The 19,623-nt window shown below is 38.9% G+C and overlaps 2 protein-coding genes across 2 annotated transcripts; both read right to left on the bottom strand.

Moving 5' to 3' along the window:
- Positions 1-21: 21 nt before the first annotated feature.
- On the bottom strand, positions 22-2,112 carry LOC131366628 (phospholipase A2, minor isoenzyme-like). Its single transcript, XM_058411247.1, has 4 exons — positions 1,958-2,112; positions 1,429-1,576; positions 383-516; positions 22-296 (listed from the first exon to the last, which is right to left on the bottom strand). The coding sequence occupies exons 1-4, from the start codon at positions 2,004-2,006 to the stop codon at positions 178-180; spliced, it is 450 nt and encodes a 149-aa protein (XP_058267230.1). The 5' UTR covers positions 2,007-2,112; the 3' UTR covers positions 22-177.
- A 1,534-nt stretch (positions 2,113-3,646) lies between these two features.
- prkab1a (protein kinase, AMP-activated, beta 1 non-catalytic subunit, a) lies at positions 3,647-13,210 on the bottom strand. Its single transcript, XM_058412794.1, has 8 exons — positions 13,049-13,210; positions 11,394-11,594; positions 9,316-9,482; positions 8,238-8,331; positions 8,037-8,151; positions 6,874-7,007; positions 6,150-6,218; positions 3,647-4,877 (listed from the first exon to the last, which is right to left on the bottom strand). Exons 2-8 carry the CDS (start codon positions 11,541-11,543, stop codon positions 4,800-4,802), a joined length of 807 nt encoding a protein of 268 aa, XP_058268777.1. The 5' UTR covers positions 11,544-11,594; positions 13,049-13,210; the 3' UTR covers positions 3,647-4,799.
- Between the last annotated feature and the right edge of the window lie 6,413 nt (positions 13,211-19,623).

Below are 19,623 nucleotides of genomic sequence, written 5' to 3'. Positions count from 1 at the left end.
TGAATGAGAAATCCCAGCAGCTGCTTTTTATCATAAGCTGTTTATTGCTTGAGTGGACATAAAATAATTACTGAGACAGTTTTTTTATGTCATACTCATCATATAATGGCTAACTGTTTAATGCAAATACTAGCTAGCTCTACGGTATGGTGGTATAGTGTGTACGTCATTTATAAATTATTTGCAGCGATCACTGGACACATTCTTGTTATCTTCATGGTACTGAGACACAGCAAAGCACTCGGCAGCCTTCCGGTCGCACTCGCAGATGAACATCTCGCATTCATTGTTGTTGCCTGAGAGAGGAAGAACATTAACCATGCTCATTAAAATTGTTCACTGTGTAAATCTTATGAGCTGAAAGGTGCTTATCATTACTCACTCTTGCAGGTGATAGTCTTAGTGTCTTTATCACAGCTATAGGCATAGATCTCAGTGTACGGATTGTCTATGATTGGCCAGCATGCTTCATGTTGCATGGCATCACTGTAGCACTTGTCATGTACCTGACAGCATCTGTAGTTGGAAAGAAGTCCCAATAAAAAGTTTGTCAGTAGCTAGTATTCCCAATGCCATGCCGATTGAACACTTGTATGGGCAGAATTTTGGCCCTGCGGGGAGCTTCGGCACTTCCAGGGTTCCATGGTACCCTTTTTAATCCTGATTGGGGTTGCACAGTTTTCCCTATGTCCACATGGGTTTCCTTAGGATTCTTTAGTTTTCCCCCAACTTTGGTGGTTTGGCTAAATAGATTAACTGCCCCTGTCAGTGCATGATGCCCTGTGATGGACTAGCATTCCATCCTGGGTGTATTCCAGGTTCATTCCCACTGCAAACAGTTGCTGAAAATGAGTGTGTTTATAGGTTTGGGGTGTAAAAAGTTATAAGGGAATTAAGCCTTGCTTAAGTCTAAGCCCACTGGTAAAACTTTTCTTCCACTGGTGAGATTTCTTTCAGTATTTCAGTATCTTCATATTCAATATCTATACAATATCTGAATATTAGACAATGTACCCAAAATCCTAATCCTCACTCCATAAAATTAAGTTAAACCTCAGACATGAAAAAGCTTTAAGAGTTTGGAAAATCAGTAATACATACAATACATAGAACTATATCTGCTCCAGGGTATTATGCAAGTCTGACTATATTATTGATAACTCACTACAAATTATTAGCCATTTTTTGCGATAGAAAAGAATTTGATTAATTTACCTTAAAGCCATAATTATAAGAAATGGGTACATAGTAAATGATGAATGCTCATTTATTGACCTACTACAGACTACTTCAGACCTGTACAATATCCTATAATGTTGTTCAAGAAATACTTTTCTTAACATCTTAGAAAGAGTTAGCAAGGCAGACCATAATATACATACATTCAATTAAATATAGCCTATGCAGCAATTAAAGGGGGTTTTCAACCTGTCCAGCTCATCCACCGGGGTCCCTGACCCACCATAACCACAGTAGCAGCCATAATCTGCGTAGTCTAGGGCTGGCCAGCTATTGGGCTTGACGCAGATGATCATAGACCTGAACTGCCACAGCGCCTTGTAGTCAAGAGCCTGGGCTGAATCACAGACATAAACAAAGTTAAGCCTCGGGTAACATCACAAAGATTACGAACACAGCCATGGTACAATCCCATGTTCCCACAATAAAGATGATAATCTTTATCTCAAAGCTGAGTTTTTCAGCAGATCCAAACCTGTTCCTTGGATCTTACTTAAAGATTGCTCAAGGATTTTTTGCCTTTGTAGCTAACATTTAAATAATGCAATCCCTTGTTTAAGGTTTAGAAAGAAACATGAATAAACATTCCAATTTTTATGGTTCCCACAAATTTCATAATTCTACAACCAAAATACCGAACCCTAATATCTCTACAATCACTTTGTTTTTATCCAGATAAACCCTCAGTTATTAATAAAAAGACAAAGCTTGCACTTGCCAACAGTAATGCCAAAAACAAGCAGGAAGACAGTGTGGAGGGTCTTCATGGTGTCGAGTTGAGAGGTTCACTGAAAATCAAGCTTTAGCAAATCTCCTTATGTAGCCCCAACGCAGCCTTGAAAGGTTTAACCTGCTTAGATAACAGCGATTCGGCAGTATATTAATTTCACCGAACATGTGGATACAAGGCTGGAAATTCTCACAACCTGAGAAACCCTACCCTATCTCAGGACACTGTGGTATTATAGGCACTTCTATATGCTATGCAAACAGAAAACGGAAACAGTTTTGCTTTGTTTTATTCTGGGAAGCCACTGGTTTCCCCTTTGCTTTGGGAATGGGTTCTGTTTTAAAAGTGATCCATCGATCGTAACATTCGAATAATGAAAATATTTTCATTAATACGGCAGCAGATATACCCCTGGATGGAAAGATAAGGTAAAGTCATTGTAGTCATGTAAGGTTTTGAAACTCAGGGTTGGTCAGAAGCTTTTCTTGCTTTGATAAACCTGATCCAACAAATCAGAGGGTAAGCCAAGACGGTTAGTGCATGTAAACCACATTCAGGAATGATGTTCTCCAGGACCAGGGTTTGGAAGATGAGGACACATGGATTTCCACTCCCCAATTGGTAAGAACATTCCAGAACAATGAGAGACACATATCATGCAAAGCTGAGGATAAAAGCTCTACAAGACTTAAGTAAGCTCCTTCCTCTGGAGGCACCAGTGGTATAAGGGTGAGGTCTGATCCAGCAACATCTGCAACCCAATCTTTCGATAATTATCACAGTAATAGAAGCCTGATACCATGGTTGAATCAATTCTGAGTAAACACTGTGGTTTATTCAACTCAATTCAATTCTATTCTACTTGTATAGCGCTTTTCACAATGGACGTTGTCTCAAAGCAGCTTTACAGAAACAAAAAACATTCCTAGATGTTAGACAAAACCATCCCTAGTGAGCAAGCCTGAGGAGACTGTGGCAAGGAAAAACTCCCTTAGATGGTATGAGGAGGAAACCTTGAGAGGAACCAGACTCAAAAAGGGAACCTCATCCTCATTTGGGTGACACCGGAGAGTGTGATTATAAATTATTCTGAAAGCCAGGGAGTGTGATAAGAACAATGTCCTTTCTGCAGTCATGTACAGTCAGTTGTGTGATGCAGATACAGCATATGTAGAACGTTAGTGTGTGTATTAATTAGGAGGTGTCCTCAAAGTCCACACAGGGTTGGCAGCATTTAGTCCCACATTTCAGAATGCATAATCACATGCTACTGACGATCAATTTCACTGAGACTGAGAGTTAACCATGGATAATGAACGGGTTTGTTTTTATTTATAGACAAGCTTCAGTGGATGATCTCACCTGGATACTGTAGGCTTGTACCTGGAGACTACAGAGATGCTGATGTAATCCTAAAGATTCATCAATCATGGCCTCATCACAGGACTTATTATTCACACAAATTGCTCATTATGAACATTTCAACACACACAGTACTGCTGTTTTTACTCTTCTACATCTATATATGTATGTATAATGATTCATATTCTCACTATCTGGTGTCTCATGGTGTCTTCAACAGAAGTTTGCCCCTCAGCACCTCTGGCTTGCTCATTAGGAATCTACATTAAGTCTATGGTCACTGGTCAACATTCACTCACAGAATAAACAGGAAAAAAAAAATCTAAGGGTGTTAAAAAATAAGCTTTATTGGCAATTGATTTTTATCCTCTTCCTTTGAGAGTATACGTTAAATTTCAGCAATCAAGCTGCACAAATAAATTGAGTGAGACATTGCTGCTGTGGATCATTAGTCAGGTATTCAAAAAAAAAATAAAATAAAATAAAAACACATATATAAAAATACAAAATAAATCAGGAAGAGAAAGAACAAAAAACATTATTCCCTAATAATATAAACCACAAAAAGCTTTTACTAAAGAAATGGTTAAATGAAACGTATAAATTATACACCTACATTTTTGACACACGACCTGTATTTAGTGATAGATAATATAATTAAATAAAAAATAAAAAAAACCCATTTCAGACACTTTATCCTCCCTTTTTTGTTTCCTGGTTTTGCAAACATTCAACAAAATCTCAGCAAATACATCCCACACAGAGAACTGATTCAGTCACCTTTATCCCTTAGTCTGAGATTTCACATGATACCATAGCGCTATTGAATTCTGGGTAGGTCAGAAGGTGCTGATAAAATTTTCTTTTATAACAGCAGCTCTGAGTACGGTTCACAGAAACCAACTTAAAAAACGCTGATATTGTAAAGATTTCTGTTATTTATGTGTAAAGAATCCAGTGTCAGCACTTTATATGAAATTCAGGAGTTTTCACCAACATGAAAATGTATCTATAAACGGATAAAAAGTATGATGTGTCAGTCTTCAATAAGTTAATGTCATCGTTTTGGTGATCTCTGTGGTATAAGAAGAATAAAACACTTTGAGACGTACTGTAACAGTAACTGAGTAGCTGCACCATACAGCACACATCCAAGTGTTTAATCCTTATTTATGATAGTACTTGAAATATATAAACCTACATATATTTTTTGGTCTCTTTCATGCCACCTGTCTACATTACTGGTCTCTTGATACCAAAGCTGGTTGTTTTATCATGTAGAACATATTCTATTGACAGCAAAAAAATTGAAATGGTTAGCTCTTGGCAACCCGTGCCACATATTACTTATTAACAAAATAACAGAGAGGGGAAAACACCTACACTAGACACTAGCTCTCAGTAGTGGAGTGAATAGAAACTTGGCAGGTGTGGTAGAATTCATGAGAAGAGGGTGGTGCTGCTGGGGTCAGATGGGTTTATACAGCAGGGTGGTGACATACTTCTTCTTATAGCGATGTGTGGCGCTAAGAACCATTACTCCATCCTGGGAATCAAAAACCAGAGCATTAGTCTAGACTTGTACCACATCCTATAGATTGCTACATAATGTGTGATAGGTGAAAAATAGACAATATGTAAGAAACAGCAGCAATGTTGTTGGCTAATCAGGCAATAAAGCACTAATATTGCACTAATCAGGCATAACATTATGACCACCTGCCTAATATTGTGTTGGTTCCCCTTTTGCTGCCAAAACAGCCCTGACCTGTTGAGGCATGGACTCCACTAGATCCCTGAAGGTGTGCTGTGGTATCTGGCACCAAGATGTTAGCAGTAGATCCTTTAAGTCCTCTAGGTTGTGACTTAAAGGATACTTACAGGACTTAAAAGACACTTTTGATAGATACTGACCAGTGCAGACCGGGAACACCCCACAAAAGCTGCAGTTTTGGAGATGCTCTGATCCAGTGGTCTAGCCATCACAATTTGGCCTTTTGTCAAACTCACTCAAATCCTTACTCTTGTCCATTTTTCCTGCTTTGAGGACAAAATGTTGACTTGCTGCCTAATATATCCCACCCACTAACAGGTGCCATGATGAGAAGATCATCAGTCTTATTCACTTCACCTCTCACTGGTCATAATGTTAAACCTCTACGTTATTCACTAATGGTTTGTTTGTTCTCTGCTTACATTTTTTTCTTGGTAAATGCTCCACTTTTTTGGCACTTTATAGCAGACTAAACTGTGTACTATGTCTTGTTATGATATCGTTGCCTTTTATAACATGGGCACAGGTTTGTATTAATATACTTGCTGAAATATATTACCATTTTATTACCACAGTAAGAGCACAGTCACACAATCTGACAAGGAATAAAATCACCATAGTATCACCAAAAGTAAAGCTGTAAGTTTTCCACCTAGTATGAATTTTGTCTTATTATCTTTGAAAGATAAAGATTTTTGAAAAAGAAAGATTATTAATGTAATAGCTAGGCAAATCTCTTTCTGCACTAAAGGGGGGGGGGTGATGCACATGATGCACACACTGGAACAAAACAACTTCTCCCCTTCAGCTACATTAGCTAATTATCTAGCTTTTCCATTTAGAATAAAAATAGACATTTCTACCCAGCTCTCATTGAGCTCCTTTACTTTTTCTGTAGTTAAAAAACTATACATGTGAACATAAGCAGCGCTTTTTGAAAAAAAGAGGTCATATAGTGTGTGTGTGTGTGTGTGTGTGTGTGTGTGTGTGTGTGTGTGTGGTGTGTTTATGTCCATCGTGTTTCATTTCATATGTCACCCTTACCTTAATGGACAGAGCGTAAAGATGGTTCAACATCACATGATTGGGCTCCGGAAGTAACGCGGGGTCACACTGGTGAGACAAAAACAGAGAATTTGTCCCTTATGATTATTTTAGGGAATACATATATATATATATATATATATATATATATATATATATATATATATATATATATATATATATATATATATATATATATATATATATATATATATATATGGCTGAAATGCAGAATGTACTTCTAATAAATAAATAAATACATACACACACATACCTAACAAACATTTTTGGTTAAATCCAAATAATATTACTCACAACCTCATATCACTAAAAACCTGGTTTATAGATGTTAGTTACATAAAGCTTGGAAAAATTCAGCCTGGCAAACAGAACAGTCTACTGCCTGAAGCGTGCACCTTCCCACACTCCTGCCATGAGGAGCGACTTCATTAATTCAGTGAAAGAGAACGTTTAGAAGTGTGGGATCATTTAAATAAGCTCTCGAGGCAAATGTCGAGGCTAAATGTCTAATTAGTCGGGACTGCTAGGCTGTTAAACACGCCAGATTGTGCGTTTAATAAACCAGGAAGCTGTTTAATAAACCAGGAAGCAATGTAGAGGCAAGCAGGCCAATCATGAGAGACTGTAAACTAAACTCCACCCACATTTTTATAGCTCCAATTTTAGTTATAGGTTGTAGTGTAATGATGCATCTTGTACGTACTGAGATGCCTGTGTCCTTATTGAGGATGACCTGCAGCAGGTGAGGAGGGAGGATGGGTGGAGACTTGAACTTCTCGTCCTGTTTGGGTACGTAAGCGTCCTGATGGTATGGTCCAGGAGGTGAGCTTGAGAGATCTAAAAAATTAAGAAAGAAACATTGGTTTCCAGAGTTTCCAGTGTGACCCCTTGCTCCACCCCTGGTCGGAGTCTTGTCGCTTGGTGTTGCGCGCTGGTACTGTGGGTGGATATGTGTGGACAGCCTGTGACCAGGAGACAGCCGTGGACAGAGCCACTTGGGGACTTTCACACCGTCACAGATCTGCCATTTCATCTGTCAGCTTGTGACAGCAAGGAATTAGTGTCTAGGGTTAGGGTTAGGGCTAACCCTAACCCTGACCTAATAGTTCCTCATGGGCCCTTGGTTGATGCTGTAGAAAGGACGTTAATGAGTTACAGTTACATTATTTACTGTCCAGTGTCACCCAAATGAAGGAGGGTTCCCTCCTGAGCCTGGTTCCTCTCAAGGTTTCTTCCCTGAAAATTAACATCAGCAATAAGTGGAGCTGAATAACAGAGACGCATTTTGCATATTGAGGACAGAAAACTTCTGGGGCCTTACTTCAGTCCTGATCTTAAATCTGTATAGAGGTTAAATAAGAACTAAAATACAAATGGATTTATAGGGAAATAATCTATAACACGGTTAGCTTCATGTCCCGATTTCCTAATAACAAGATTTTTTATAGCACAGAGGTTTACCAACAATTACATTTCTTTAACAATAAAACATGACATTTAATGCGTTAGTAGTTACATTTAACATTGTGGAACGTCCATAAAACAAGTTAGCTCCTGTAACCATTATAACAGCTATAACACTCGGTACTTCATCAGCATCTGTTTTGTCTCTGCCTTTATATTAATAAATCAATTCGTCTCAATATTATTGAGAAACCGCAAAACGTCTCTGTCCAGAAGACATCAGCATTAACAATTTACATTTTCCTAACGTAATAAACTTTTACAACTTTTACACTCTTTTTAGTCAGTTTATATGAAAGAGCACATTATTATGAGCCTGTGATTTGCATCTGTTATAAAGCTATATAGCTGTTATGGTATAAAACATCATCATCATAATAAAAAAGGTCAAACTCTAGCTACCTGACATATCCGAGCATTTCTGCGAGTCCACCATGAGAGCATCGAACACCTCAAAATCAGTTTTCTTCACCTGGATGAAGTTGTTGATCGTTCCCAGCTGATTGGTCACTACAGGCTGATTAAAAAAAAATACAGTTAGCTACACTTAGCTGCAGATTGTCGAGTAATTTGTGTAACTTTAGTGAGAGTTGGGTTGGACACCTCAGATGGGTCGTGGGTCCACTGTCCGTCCACGTAGAACTTATACTGATGTTCACCTTCAGGCAAGTCCACGATTGCGACAAAATTATTCTGACTGGATGAAGGAAAAGAAGATAAAAGACACAAGTGCTGTTACAGGAAAAAAGGTGGATTCATTTCTTTAAGGTTGAAGCCTGAAATCTTATTCCACAGCAATTACCCAGATACACTATGCTGTCAAAAGTTTTGGGACACCCCTCCATATCATTGAATTCAGGTGTTGTTTTTCAGGGGTTGGGCTCGGCCCCTTAGGAACTCTTAATGCTTCAGCGTACCAAGACATTTTGGACAATTTCATGCTCCCAACTTTATAGGAACAGTTTGGGGATGACCCCTTCCTGTTCCAACATGACTGCACACCAGTGCACAAAGCAAGGTCCATAAAGACATGGATGAGTGAGTTTGGTGTGGAGGAACTTCACAGAGTCCTGATCTCAACCCCATGGAACACCTTTGGGATGAATTAGAGCGGAGACTGCGACCTTCTCGTCCAACATCAGTGCCTGACCTCACAAATGCGCTTCTAGAGGAATGGTCAAAAATCCCCATAAACACACTCAAAGCCTTCCCAGAAGAGTTGAAGCTGTAAACAGTTTAGATCCTTACCTTATTTTCCCCTAAGTTATAAAAAGTCATTTTCTCATCTGCCTCTCTATGTCCTTAAGGTTTAAAGTTACACCTTCACCTCTGACTGTTGCTGAGACTGGAGACTCCTTCCATAAACATAACATAAACATCACCTCTTCAAATCAACATCTTAGATCTTTTTAACTGCAAATCCCCTGTGAATGAGCTGTTATGAGCTGTTACTACAGAAAATGTGATGTGTGTTAAAATATACTGCATTTAGATTGGGGAATTCGACTGAGCTGTGGAGTATAAACTCACAGAAAGCTTTGTATTGTGTATAATTATGTAATGGCATTAAGTGTGATAAAAGTCAGACACTGCCAGGTAACACTGCAGTAGTTTTGTTCCCCCTCTGTTCACGTACATGTGGCCTGTTGAGATTAGAATCTCTGTTAACGTCCTTATTTACCTTCTAGTTAGAGGAATCTTATTTGCCCAGTTGTCGAAGGATCCAGAGAGATAGACCTCTTTTCCGGCACCGGTCCAACGAAACACTGTCGGCCGTGCCAACAGCTCCTTATCAGCAGACTCGAGGTCCTGCCTCCAGGCTAAAAACTCCTCCTTCTCTAAGGGAGCCTGAGGGGAAGAGCATTGCAAACACACACACACAATATTATTTACGATAAAAAATTGAAGGTAGTGCATAGAGACCTTCTATACAGTCGGGTGATGAATCTAAACTACAACATTAGGTGTATTAGTAAAGTTTTGTCTGTGAAACTGTGGCACCGTAAAGGAAATATGAATTTTCTTAATGTAATTACTGTCAGTGGAACATTTCTGCCTTTTTGTCTGATTTGCAAGAGTTTTAACTGATTTATTGTGTTTAAAGTGTGTGTGTGTGTGTAGTATGTAAATAAAAACAAATTAGTTTGACCATGTATTTAAAAGCACCATAATAATTGTAGGTGTATGTATGTCCAGAAATAAAATTACATAAAATTTAGATAGATAGATAGATAGATAGATAGATAGATAGATAGATAGATAGATAGATAGATAGACAGATGGACAGATGGACAGACAGACGGACAGATAGATAGATACACTATATTGCCAAAAGTATTCGCTCACCTGCCTTGACTCGCATATGAACTTAAGTGACATCCCATTCCTAATCCATAGGGTTCAATATGACGTTGGTCCACCCTTTGCAGCTATAACAGCTTCAACTCTTCTGGGAAGGCTGTCCACAAGGTTTAGGAGTGTGTTTATGGGAATTTTTGACCATTCTTCCAGAAGCGCATTTGTGAGGTCACACTGATGTTGGACGAGAAGGCCTGGCTCTCAGTCTCCGCTCTAATTCATCCCAAAGGTGTTCTATCGGGTTGAGGTCAGGACTCTGTGCAGGCCAGTCAAGTTCATCCACACCAGACTCTGTCATCCATGTCTTTATGGACCTTGCTTTGTGCACTGGTGCACAGTCATGTTGGAAGAGGAAGGGGCCAGCTCCAAACTGTTCCCACAAAGTTGGGAGCATGGAATTGTCCAAAATGTCTTGGTATGCTGAAGCATTCAGAGTTCCTTTCACTGGAACTAAGGGGCCAAGCCCAGCTCCTGAAAAACAACCCCACACCATAATCCCCCCTCCACCAAACTTTACACTTGGCACAATGCAGTCAGACAAGTACCGTTCTCCTGGCAACCGCCAAACCCAGACTCGTCCATCAGATTGCCAGATGGAGAAGCACGATTCGTCACTCCAGAGAACGCGTCTCCACTGCTCTAGAGTCCAGTGGCGGCGTGCTTTACACCACTGCATCCGACGCTTTGCATTGCACTTGGTGATGTATGGCTTGGATGCAGCTGCTCGGCCATGGAAACCCATTCCATGAAGCTCTCTGCGCACTGTTCTTGAGCTAATCTGAAGGCCACATGAAGTTTGGAGGTCTGTAGCGATTGACTCTGCAGAAAGTTGGCGACCTCTTCACACTATGCGCCTCAGCATCCGCTGACCCCGCTCCGTCAGTTTACGTGGCCTACCACTTCGTGGCTGAGTTGCTGTCGTTCCCAAACACTTCCACGTTCTTATAATACAGCTGACAGTTGACTGTAGAATATTTAGGAGCGAGGAAATTTCACGACTGGATTTGTTGCACAGGTGGCATCCTATCACAGTTCCACGCTGGAATTCACTGAGCTCCTGAGAGCGACCCATTCTTTCACAAATGTTTGTAAAAACAGTCTGCATGCCTAGGTGCTTGATTTTATACACCTGTGGCCATGGAAGTGATTGGAACACCTGATTCTGATTATTTGGATGGGTGAGCAAATACTTTTGGCAATATAGTGTAGATAGATAGATAGATAGATAGATAGATAGATAGATAGATAGATAGATAGATAGATAGATAGATAGATAGATAGATAGATAGATAGATAGATAGATAGATAGATAGATAGATAGATAGACAGACAGACAGACAGACAGACAGACAGACAGACAGACAGACAGTGTTTTGAATCTGAAACACACACACTGCAGACCTTAACATCCTCTCCCTGGAAAATGTCCGCGTCCTCAGGGCTGTCCATGAGGATTTTGGGCCGGTCTCCCTCTTTAGCACCTCGGCTGTCCCTGCGGCTGGCTTTCTCGCCCTGCCCCACTCCTGACCTCTCGCTGCTTGTGTTTCCCATGGTGCCTTTAAAAGTGGAGCCGTGTGGTCAGCTGATAAGTCCTCGATTACACTGTGGGCAACAGATAAAACACAGCAAAAAAAAAAACCTCGATTAGAGTGTTGACAAACAGATAAATCATCGTCCACTGCAGTGGAAAACTTTTCACCTGACGTTTATGTAACTTCTCTGCATTTGGTTTCCAGTGTATTCGCTTGAACACACATAACACTGCTGACTCGGTGAATCATGTTTCGGAATCGATTCTTTAACGAATCACTAAAATTTCTTGAATCATTCTTATTCACTGGAGTTTAACAGAGGCAAAGACATAGTACTTTTTATACCTAAGTATTTAAATATATTTATATATCTCAATCTGGGGAAATATATTTAAGGATTAAGTAAAGTAAATATTATTTTAAATAAAAAGATTAAAAAATAATAATAAAATTAATGCTTAAATAATATACATATGAAATTTATTTTAGATACACTTAATATGTAAAAGTAAAAGAACAAACCATTTATATAAATAAATATAAATATATAAATAAATTGTGCTTTCTTTTTTTCTTAATTATGGGGGTTAGTTAAATAAATAAATAAATAAATACATACACAGAAATAACTTTGCAATTCTTTTCCTTTTCTTTTTTATTAATAATCCTTAATTTTTTCCCCCTTCTTTTAATAATTTAAGATCTCCTGCAATCTGTTGAGCTCTTTGAAAAAGTAAACAAATAAACAACAAATAAATAAATGCCAGTAATCACCGGGGTACCTTCGGCGTAAACACAAGTCACGAATACTTAAACATCTTTATTTTTTTGCCTTTGAATATGTAAATAATTATGATTATTAGAGCCCTGAGCGCCTTATAAAAAGAACGAAAGAAAAAAAATAGAAAAGTTTTGTTAATCATACAGAGACACTACAGTAGAGCTGAAAAGTACTAGCACGCGTTTTTAGAACGAAAGAACACAGGCTTATGACGTCACAACACGAAATAACCAATCAGATGATGGCTCAGTTTAATCACTCATTTTCAAGTAAACTACAGCACAAGGACGTTCAAGAACAAACAGTAGGTTAACATAACCACCACAACAACGTTCCAGCCAGCAAGCGAGCAACATCATCAGGGCTGTGTCCCAAACCGCACAGGGCTCCCTTCTGTATCTAAAGCGCACTACATAGTAAAAGAGTTTGGACCGCTTTCTTTTGTGCACGAGCCACTGTAGTGTACACTATGTAGGGTGTACAAGAGAATTTGGAACTCTGCAAAGGAGGCACGTTGTAAAATTATAAACTGCCTGATGTATATATATAAAAAATAAATGTTTAAATCTATAAATTAATTCTCGGCATGTATTATGAGCCACATGCTTAGCTGTTAGCTTTATAAACAAACACCAGCGTTGTTCAGCTGTTACCTGGTTAGCTAGCATAACGTCCTAGCATCGTACCCGATAGGCACATCAACCATTTTTTTTTTTTTTAATTATTAAAATAAAATTTCTTACCTCGTTACCGTAAATAAACCAGAGTAACAATTCACCAGTCGCTTAACTTTATTTCATTTTTCTTTTTAATTATATTTATTTTAAAGAAAAATCCACGTCGGTTTTTGACTGCAGGACATCAACACGGCCCCGCCCCCTGCAGCGCGATTGCCAACCCTGGGTTGCCGGATTCTTCCCACGAAATTCCCTCTAAATGTGTTGCCAAATAGCAAAAAAACAACAACAACGCATTAAATACATCTTTTGTCGGAGTCAAAGTTGGGTTATGATTCGCATTTACTTCAGAATAAAATACAAATTACAGCAGCGTGTATTTATCTTCATTACGAGCTTTATTACGAGTAAATCCACCCAATCTGATGCCGCGTCATATTTATTGCGCACGAGTAAATGAGAGAAATGTCGTTCCAGTTTCTTGCCGCTAGATGGCGACATAAAACTGACAATGAAGTTATAAAAGCTGTACAACGTTGAACTGATGCATTATGAGAGTATGTGTAACCAGTTTAGCTGTTCACATTTCTATTATTTTAGACATTAATGCCTGTAGAACCTTTGAATCTGATCTTAAATCTGGTTGTTGATTCATTTTTTTTATAATCACAGGTGTATATTAGTAACAGTTCATTAAAAAAGAATGTGCAATGGACAGTTTATAAAAATAGGTTAAAAAAAAATGTACGTAACTGTTGATATCATGATGTTTTATCTAAGGAGACGTTTATTTAATATTTATAAAAAGGAGTCTCCGGTGTCAGAGGTAAAGCTTTAAGAAAGGATACCAGCATTTTCAGGACAGAAGAGATTTATTACACTTGTAGTTTCTCAGTAACACAGTGAGCATATTATTAAATTAAATTTAATTTAATATATTTTTATTTTTATTTTTATTGTTTATGTTTATTGTTTATTTTTATTGTTGTTATTGTTATTATTATTTTTTAAATTATTATTATTATTTATTTATTAATATTTTTATTATATTTTTTTTAATTGAAAAAATTAAAAATAAATGAAATAGTGGTGAGGGAACTATAGCTGTTATAACCCATAGGGAAGTACATACAGCTGCTATAACCTAACTGATAAGTAATTACTACTACAAACATTAAAAGTAACAATAAACGGATAAAAGTATGCAGTATTTAAATTAATTGGTGTGGGATAAGAGGAATAAAACATCTCATGTGCTGTTATAGAAAAACATTCAACTTTGGCTTGATAACAGTCACACTGCTTCATCACATCACGCCGTTGCTGATTAGTTTCTCATAAGAGCGAGCCCCAACATTAAAGCTCATTCCTGACATACACCCCCCCCCCCACACACACACACACCCAAAAGTGTTTTTAGCATCCACTATTTCCTGACTGTACTACAGGTTAACAAGTTCATCCTTTTTTTTGTGCACTCTTGTCCTTTTTCTTCTCAGTTTTTTTCCTGGACGCATATGGAAGTGACCTCGCTCCAGGGGAACTCTCATCCTCAAGATTAAGTCATTCGTGTAGAGTGAATGAGAAGGCCAAAGTGTGTGTGTGTGTGTGTGTGTGTGTGTGGTTAAAACTGTCATCACGCTCTCCAGTTATATAACCCTGCTGCTGATGTCATGCTTCAGAGGATGGAGATAAAGTGTCTCTTATTCCTGGCTATAAATGTGGATATATAAGCTACCAGTTTAGCCTTCTTCTTCCTCTTCCTCTTCTTCTTCTTAATAAATTTATTCAGTAACATATCATTCAAATGTCATTCATGTCCTGTTTCCTCAAAGCAGTTTTCACAAAATGACAAGTTTAGGAAGCATATAGCTACCAGTTTAGCTCTGTACAAGCCGCATGTCTAGATATAAACACAGTCGTAGCTCCATCTTGAGGCTCGGTCGCTTTCTGCCTCAGTGCAGACTCGATACAGCAGGTTTGGGTAGGGGGCGTGACCTAAACATGAATCTTAACAGTTTATTGATTTGTTTGTTTGTTTATTAATGCTGTTATTCCCAAGCTTGTTTGTTTGTTTGTTTGCTATTCAGTACAAATATATTCTATTGGGATGAATTAGAGTGGAGATTGAAGCTGAGTTGAAGCTGTTATAGCTGCAAAGGGCGGGACAACTCCATATTACATTCATGTGCATGTAATTCATCTCAAAGGTGTTCTATGGGGTTGAGGTCAGGACTCTGTGAAGATCCTCCACATAAAACTCACTCATCCATGTCTTTATGGACCTTGCTTTGGTCACTGGTGTGCAGTCATGTTGGAACAGGAAGGGGTCATCCCCAAACTGGTCCTATAAAGTTGGGAGCAAGAAATTGTCCAAAATGTTGGTATGAAGCTGAAGCATTAAGAGTTCCTTTCACTGGAACTAAGGGGCCGAGCCCAACCCCTGACCAACACCTGAACTCAATGATTTAGAGGGGTGTCCCAAAACTTTTGGCAATATAATGTAATAAGATAGCCTGCGGTAAACTGTGATGTGATGTGATTAGCATTTTATATTAAATAGCTACTAATCTTACTAATCTGTGACTATTTAGGGTTGTGATGCAAATTCAATCAAATAAAGTTGGACTCATTATATAAGTAGTTTGTATTTATTTCATTTGTGGAATGACGTTTGGCCACCATCTTCTTCGCACAAGATACAGGGCATTGAAATATAGAGGAAGTGTTGCTGGGAACAGTGTGTGTGTGTGTGTGTGTGTGTGTGTTGACCCATAAAGCACAAAATTCATGCTACTACTCCCGTTTTCTTCTCCGCTTCATCCCGTTCTCGTATATTTAGCGATGTGTACAGGAGTTCAGTCTGTAAAAGCTTTCAGAGAAGAGCGTGTTAATTTTTCATGACAGCGTCCTATAAAAAGCCAGAGACAAAGAAACGAGTCAGGATCTCCCTGGAGCTACAGAAGCAGACTCTACCAGCTGGTTTTGTGTATATGTGTGTGTGTGTGTGTGTGTGTGTATTCAGAAGCAGAACTCGATGCTTCACTGTGATAAACACTGAGCACCTAGAATCACTCGCCTCCCTTTCAACACGTGTGTGTGGGAGATTGTTTGTAGCTGATGTATTTGTGTTGTGTTTGTGTGGGTGACTCCGTTCACATCACACCTCTAGCTGAGAACAACGTCTGTCTTTCTTTCTTTCTTTCTTTCTTTCTTTCTTTCTTTCTTTCTCCAGCTTAACAAGGGCTAAAAATAAATGGCAACAATGGCAAACAACAAGTGCTTTAAGAAGGAAGCCTTTTAAAAATAAACGAGACACATGCCCTTTTCAGCGCAGTTAGTGCTGCCAGAATCCACAGCCGCAGCCACTGATCCTGTTCTTCTGAGACTAATTGGTGGACTGAGCTCGGATCAGAAACCCCAGATGTCATGACCTTTCGGGGTGAAAAGCGTCTCTCTCTCTCTCTCTCTCTCTCTATCTCTCTGATCCCCAGCATGTCTCTGTAAAGAAGCCATGCTACTAAAGCTGCGTCCATATTAAAAACCGATGCATTTCCGATGTGAAAGGATCATTATGACTACACTCTCCTCTAAGTCTCACACTGTTGCGTTATTTAAAATATATCTTCACAGGATAAAAAATCTATCCTGAGCAACTTCACATCAATACATAACAGTTATTAATATCCGAGCAAATATTCTTATTGTTTTTCCTTCGTTTCATCGACCGTTATTTCAGTTATCAGGTTAGGGTTATGGCGAGATTACCCACAATGCAGTTTTTTTAACTACCTGCTGAGAGAACATCCGTACCAGAAACACGATTTGTACCGAGCATGCACGGAAATGCGTCTACTTCTTGTCCGAAGTATGACGAAACGATTTACGGCAGTTTCGGGTATTTATAATATTACTAATAATCTTCTTCTTTGGGCTTTTCCCTTCAGGGGTCTCCACGGCGAATCATCTCTCTCCACCTATCCCTATCTTCTGCATCCTCAACACTAGCTTCATATCCTCATTTATTACATCCATATACCTCCTCTTTGGCCTTCCTCTTTACCTCCTGCCTGGCAGCTCCATGTCCAACATTCTCCTACCAATATACTCACTCTCCCTCCTCTGAACATGTCCAAACCATCTTAATCTGACCTCCCTAACTTCATCCATCATGAGCTGTCTCTCTGATGTACTTGTTCCTAATCCTGTCCAACCATGTCCCTCCCAAAGAGAACCTCAACATCTTCAGCTCTGCTACCTCCAGCTCTGACTCCTGTCTCTTCCTCAGTGACACTGTCTCTAAACCATACAGCATGGCCGGTCTCATCACTGTCTTTTACACCTTCCCCTTGATTCTCGCTGATATTTTTCTATCACTCAGAACTCCAAACACCTTTCTCCACCCATTCCTTCTTTACCTCTTCCCCACACTCTCCATTACTCTTGACTGTTGACCCCAATTACTTAAACTCCTGTACCTTGTTCACCTCTTCACCCTGTAATCTTAATAATATAATGTTGTAATGTGTTGTTGGAACAAAAACCTGAGATTTTGCACATGTGCAATACAAATCGTGTTTCCGGTACGAATCGAGTAGTGACACGTAGCAACACAACAAAAATAGCTCGTTAGCGTCAGGCGGTTAATTGGAATTGTGTGTAGTAATAGAAACAGAAATGCACTGTGTGACACTGAATAGTTAACAGGAAGTTAATATCAACGAACAAAATGAAAAAAATACCTGCTCAGAATGGCAGACCTGCCCTCACAACTGAAACTGAAAGTGCGAGACAAGCCGTTATTTTATTATCCAATCACGTTTGATGATGCAAATGAGGAATTTAATGTTTCATTGATTAATTGTTAACCCAGGGTAAAGTATGAGTAGTGTGAAACCTAAAAGGAAAGATCCCAGGATTCCCTTTACCCGGGGTTTATAATCCCCCTGAGTGAACGATCCCACGTGTGAAAAGCCCTATGTTTTTCTCTTATAGAATACAGCCATGATTTTACTTTGATCATTTCTCTCAGTGTTAAATAAATAAATAATAAACTTAAAGGAATGTGTAATGGTAAAAAAACAAGGCTGTATTTACATAGAAATTACTTTGCAATGTGTATGGAATCTGACTGCAGGCGACTGTACACAATTCCGTAATAATCCATGCTGAATAAATCAATCTGGCATTCTATAAAAAGCGATCTGGTATTTAACGGAGAATGTCAGATCCAGGACGTGTCTTCCGGGAGAAAGAGACGGCTGCCCTCGGAGCGATGGCTTTGCTTTTCACACACTTCATGTGGGAAAAAAAGCTCTTTTTTACACCCTCTGATCCTACAGGAGCATCTCTATATGTAAAAATTTCAGAAGAGCAGTACACGTTACACAGTGTTGTTAATATCTAGTAGAGAGCATTAATAGTAATAGTACTATAGAGACGCAACAGTTATATAGTATGACAACTGGATGTACCCATAAAGTCTGGATGGATGATTGCACCACTTCATGATAGACGCTTCATGGGGTTTATGGCCCCAGTGTAATTTAGATATTTTAAAGTAACTGAAGTAAGTTTTATTTACCCTTAAAATAACTGAACCAACCCATTATGAGAGTAATAATGAACTCATCAATAATTAACGTTTTAATGTTTTCATAAAGGAAAAAAAGAGAACCTCAATTCTAGAGAACACAAATGAGTTTTGTTGAGCAAAAAAAAAAAAACATTAGAGAAAGAAAATGAAGCTATAAACCAATTTCTAAATGTCAACTCATTTTCCTAATCATTGGTGTGATGTTAGCTACAACAGCACTGTAATGAAAAACACACAAGAGCCTTAGGCTAAAAATATCGTAATAAAGTTCTTGGGATTCAGTTACTAAAATAAAGTTTCTTGGGCTTAACTTTCTAGGCTAAGGTCAAAGTACCTAGGCTTAACTTAGTAGGTGTTTGCTTTTCATTTGTTCTTGGGCTTAATGTCCTTGGTTAAGTTCTTGGGCTTATCTTTTAGGCCAAAGTTCTTGGGCTTAATCTTTAAAGCTAAAGTTCCATGTCTTTACATCCTAGGCTAAAAATCCCAGGCTTATGCTTCTAGGATAAGGCTCATGGGTTTACCTTTGTAGGCTAATATCATCACATCTGCTTTGGTGCAGATGAATGTGAAATCAGGTGCACTGGAGGGGCAACAGCGAGACAAACCACAAAAAGGGGACGATTTTCCATGTGGTGGCCACAGACATGTGCTCTCAACTTATCCTTCTTTATTGGTTTGTCTCTAGTTTTGTGTTTTGTTTTTGGTCATTGTCAGACTTGCAGACTTCCAATCAGGTTGCACAGGTAGTCCAGATCCTCTATTATGGCATCCATATGTGGCTCGCAAGAAGGTTTAGTGTGTATTCCAGGACAGTTTCAAGAGCATGGAGGAGATACCTGGAGACCCCTTGCTTTATTTGAGGAGGAACTGCTGGAGCACTGCCGGAGCCTTACAGTTTGACCTCCAGTAGTCTACTGGTGTGAATGTTTGGCAGTTTGGTGGGGGATCAGTGATGGTCTGGGGAGGAATATCAACGGTACTCTTACAGCTGTTAGGTACTGGTATGAAATCCTCAGAGCCATTATCAGACCTTATACTGGTTCAC

This window comes from Hemibagrus wyckioides, linkage group LG16 (genome assembly GCF_019097595.1).
Source record: "Hemibagrus wyckioides isolate EC202008001 linkage group LG16, SWU_Hwy_1.0, whole genome shotgun sequence".
NCBI classification, from domain to species: domain Eukaryota; kingdom Metazoa; phylum Chordata; class Actinopteri; order Siluriformes; family Bagridae; genus Hemibagrus; species Hemibagrus wyckioides.
Note: the sequence above shows the minus strand (reverse complement) of the source record. Positions and strands in the feature narration are given on the sequence as shown.

Coding starts and splice junctions, on each gene's coding strand:
- LOC131366628 (XM_058411247.1), bottom strand. CDS start 2,006: ATGAAGACCCTCCACACTGTCTTCCTGCTTGTTTTTGGCATTACTGTT. Junction 1,577..1,957: donor TGTTTTTGGCATTACTGTTG/GCAAGTGCAAGC, acceptor TCTGTGATTCAG/CCCAGGCTCTTGACTACAAG. Junction 297..382: donor TAAGACTATCACCTGCAAGA/GTGAGTAATGAT, acceptor TTCCTCTCTCAG/GCAACAACAATGAATGCGAG.
- prkab1a (XM_058412794.1), bottom strand. CDS start 11,543: ATGGGAAACACAAGCAGCGAGAGGTCAGGAGTGGGGCAGGGCGAGAAA. Junction 9,483..11,393: donor TCCAGGGAGAGGATGTTAAG/GTCTGCAGTGTG, acceptor TCTTCCCCTCAG/GCTCCCTTAGAGAAGGAGGA. Junction 8,332..9,315: donor AAGATTCCTCTAACTAGAAG/GTAAATAAGGAC, acceptor TCCTTCATCCAG/TCAGAATAATTTTGTCGCAA.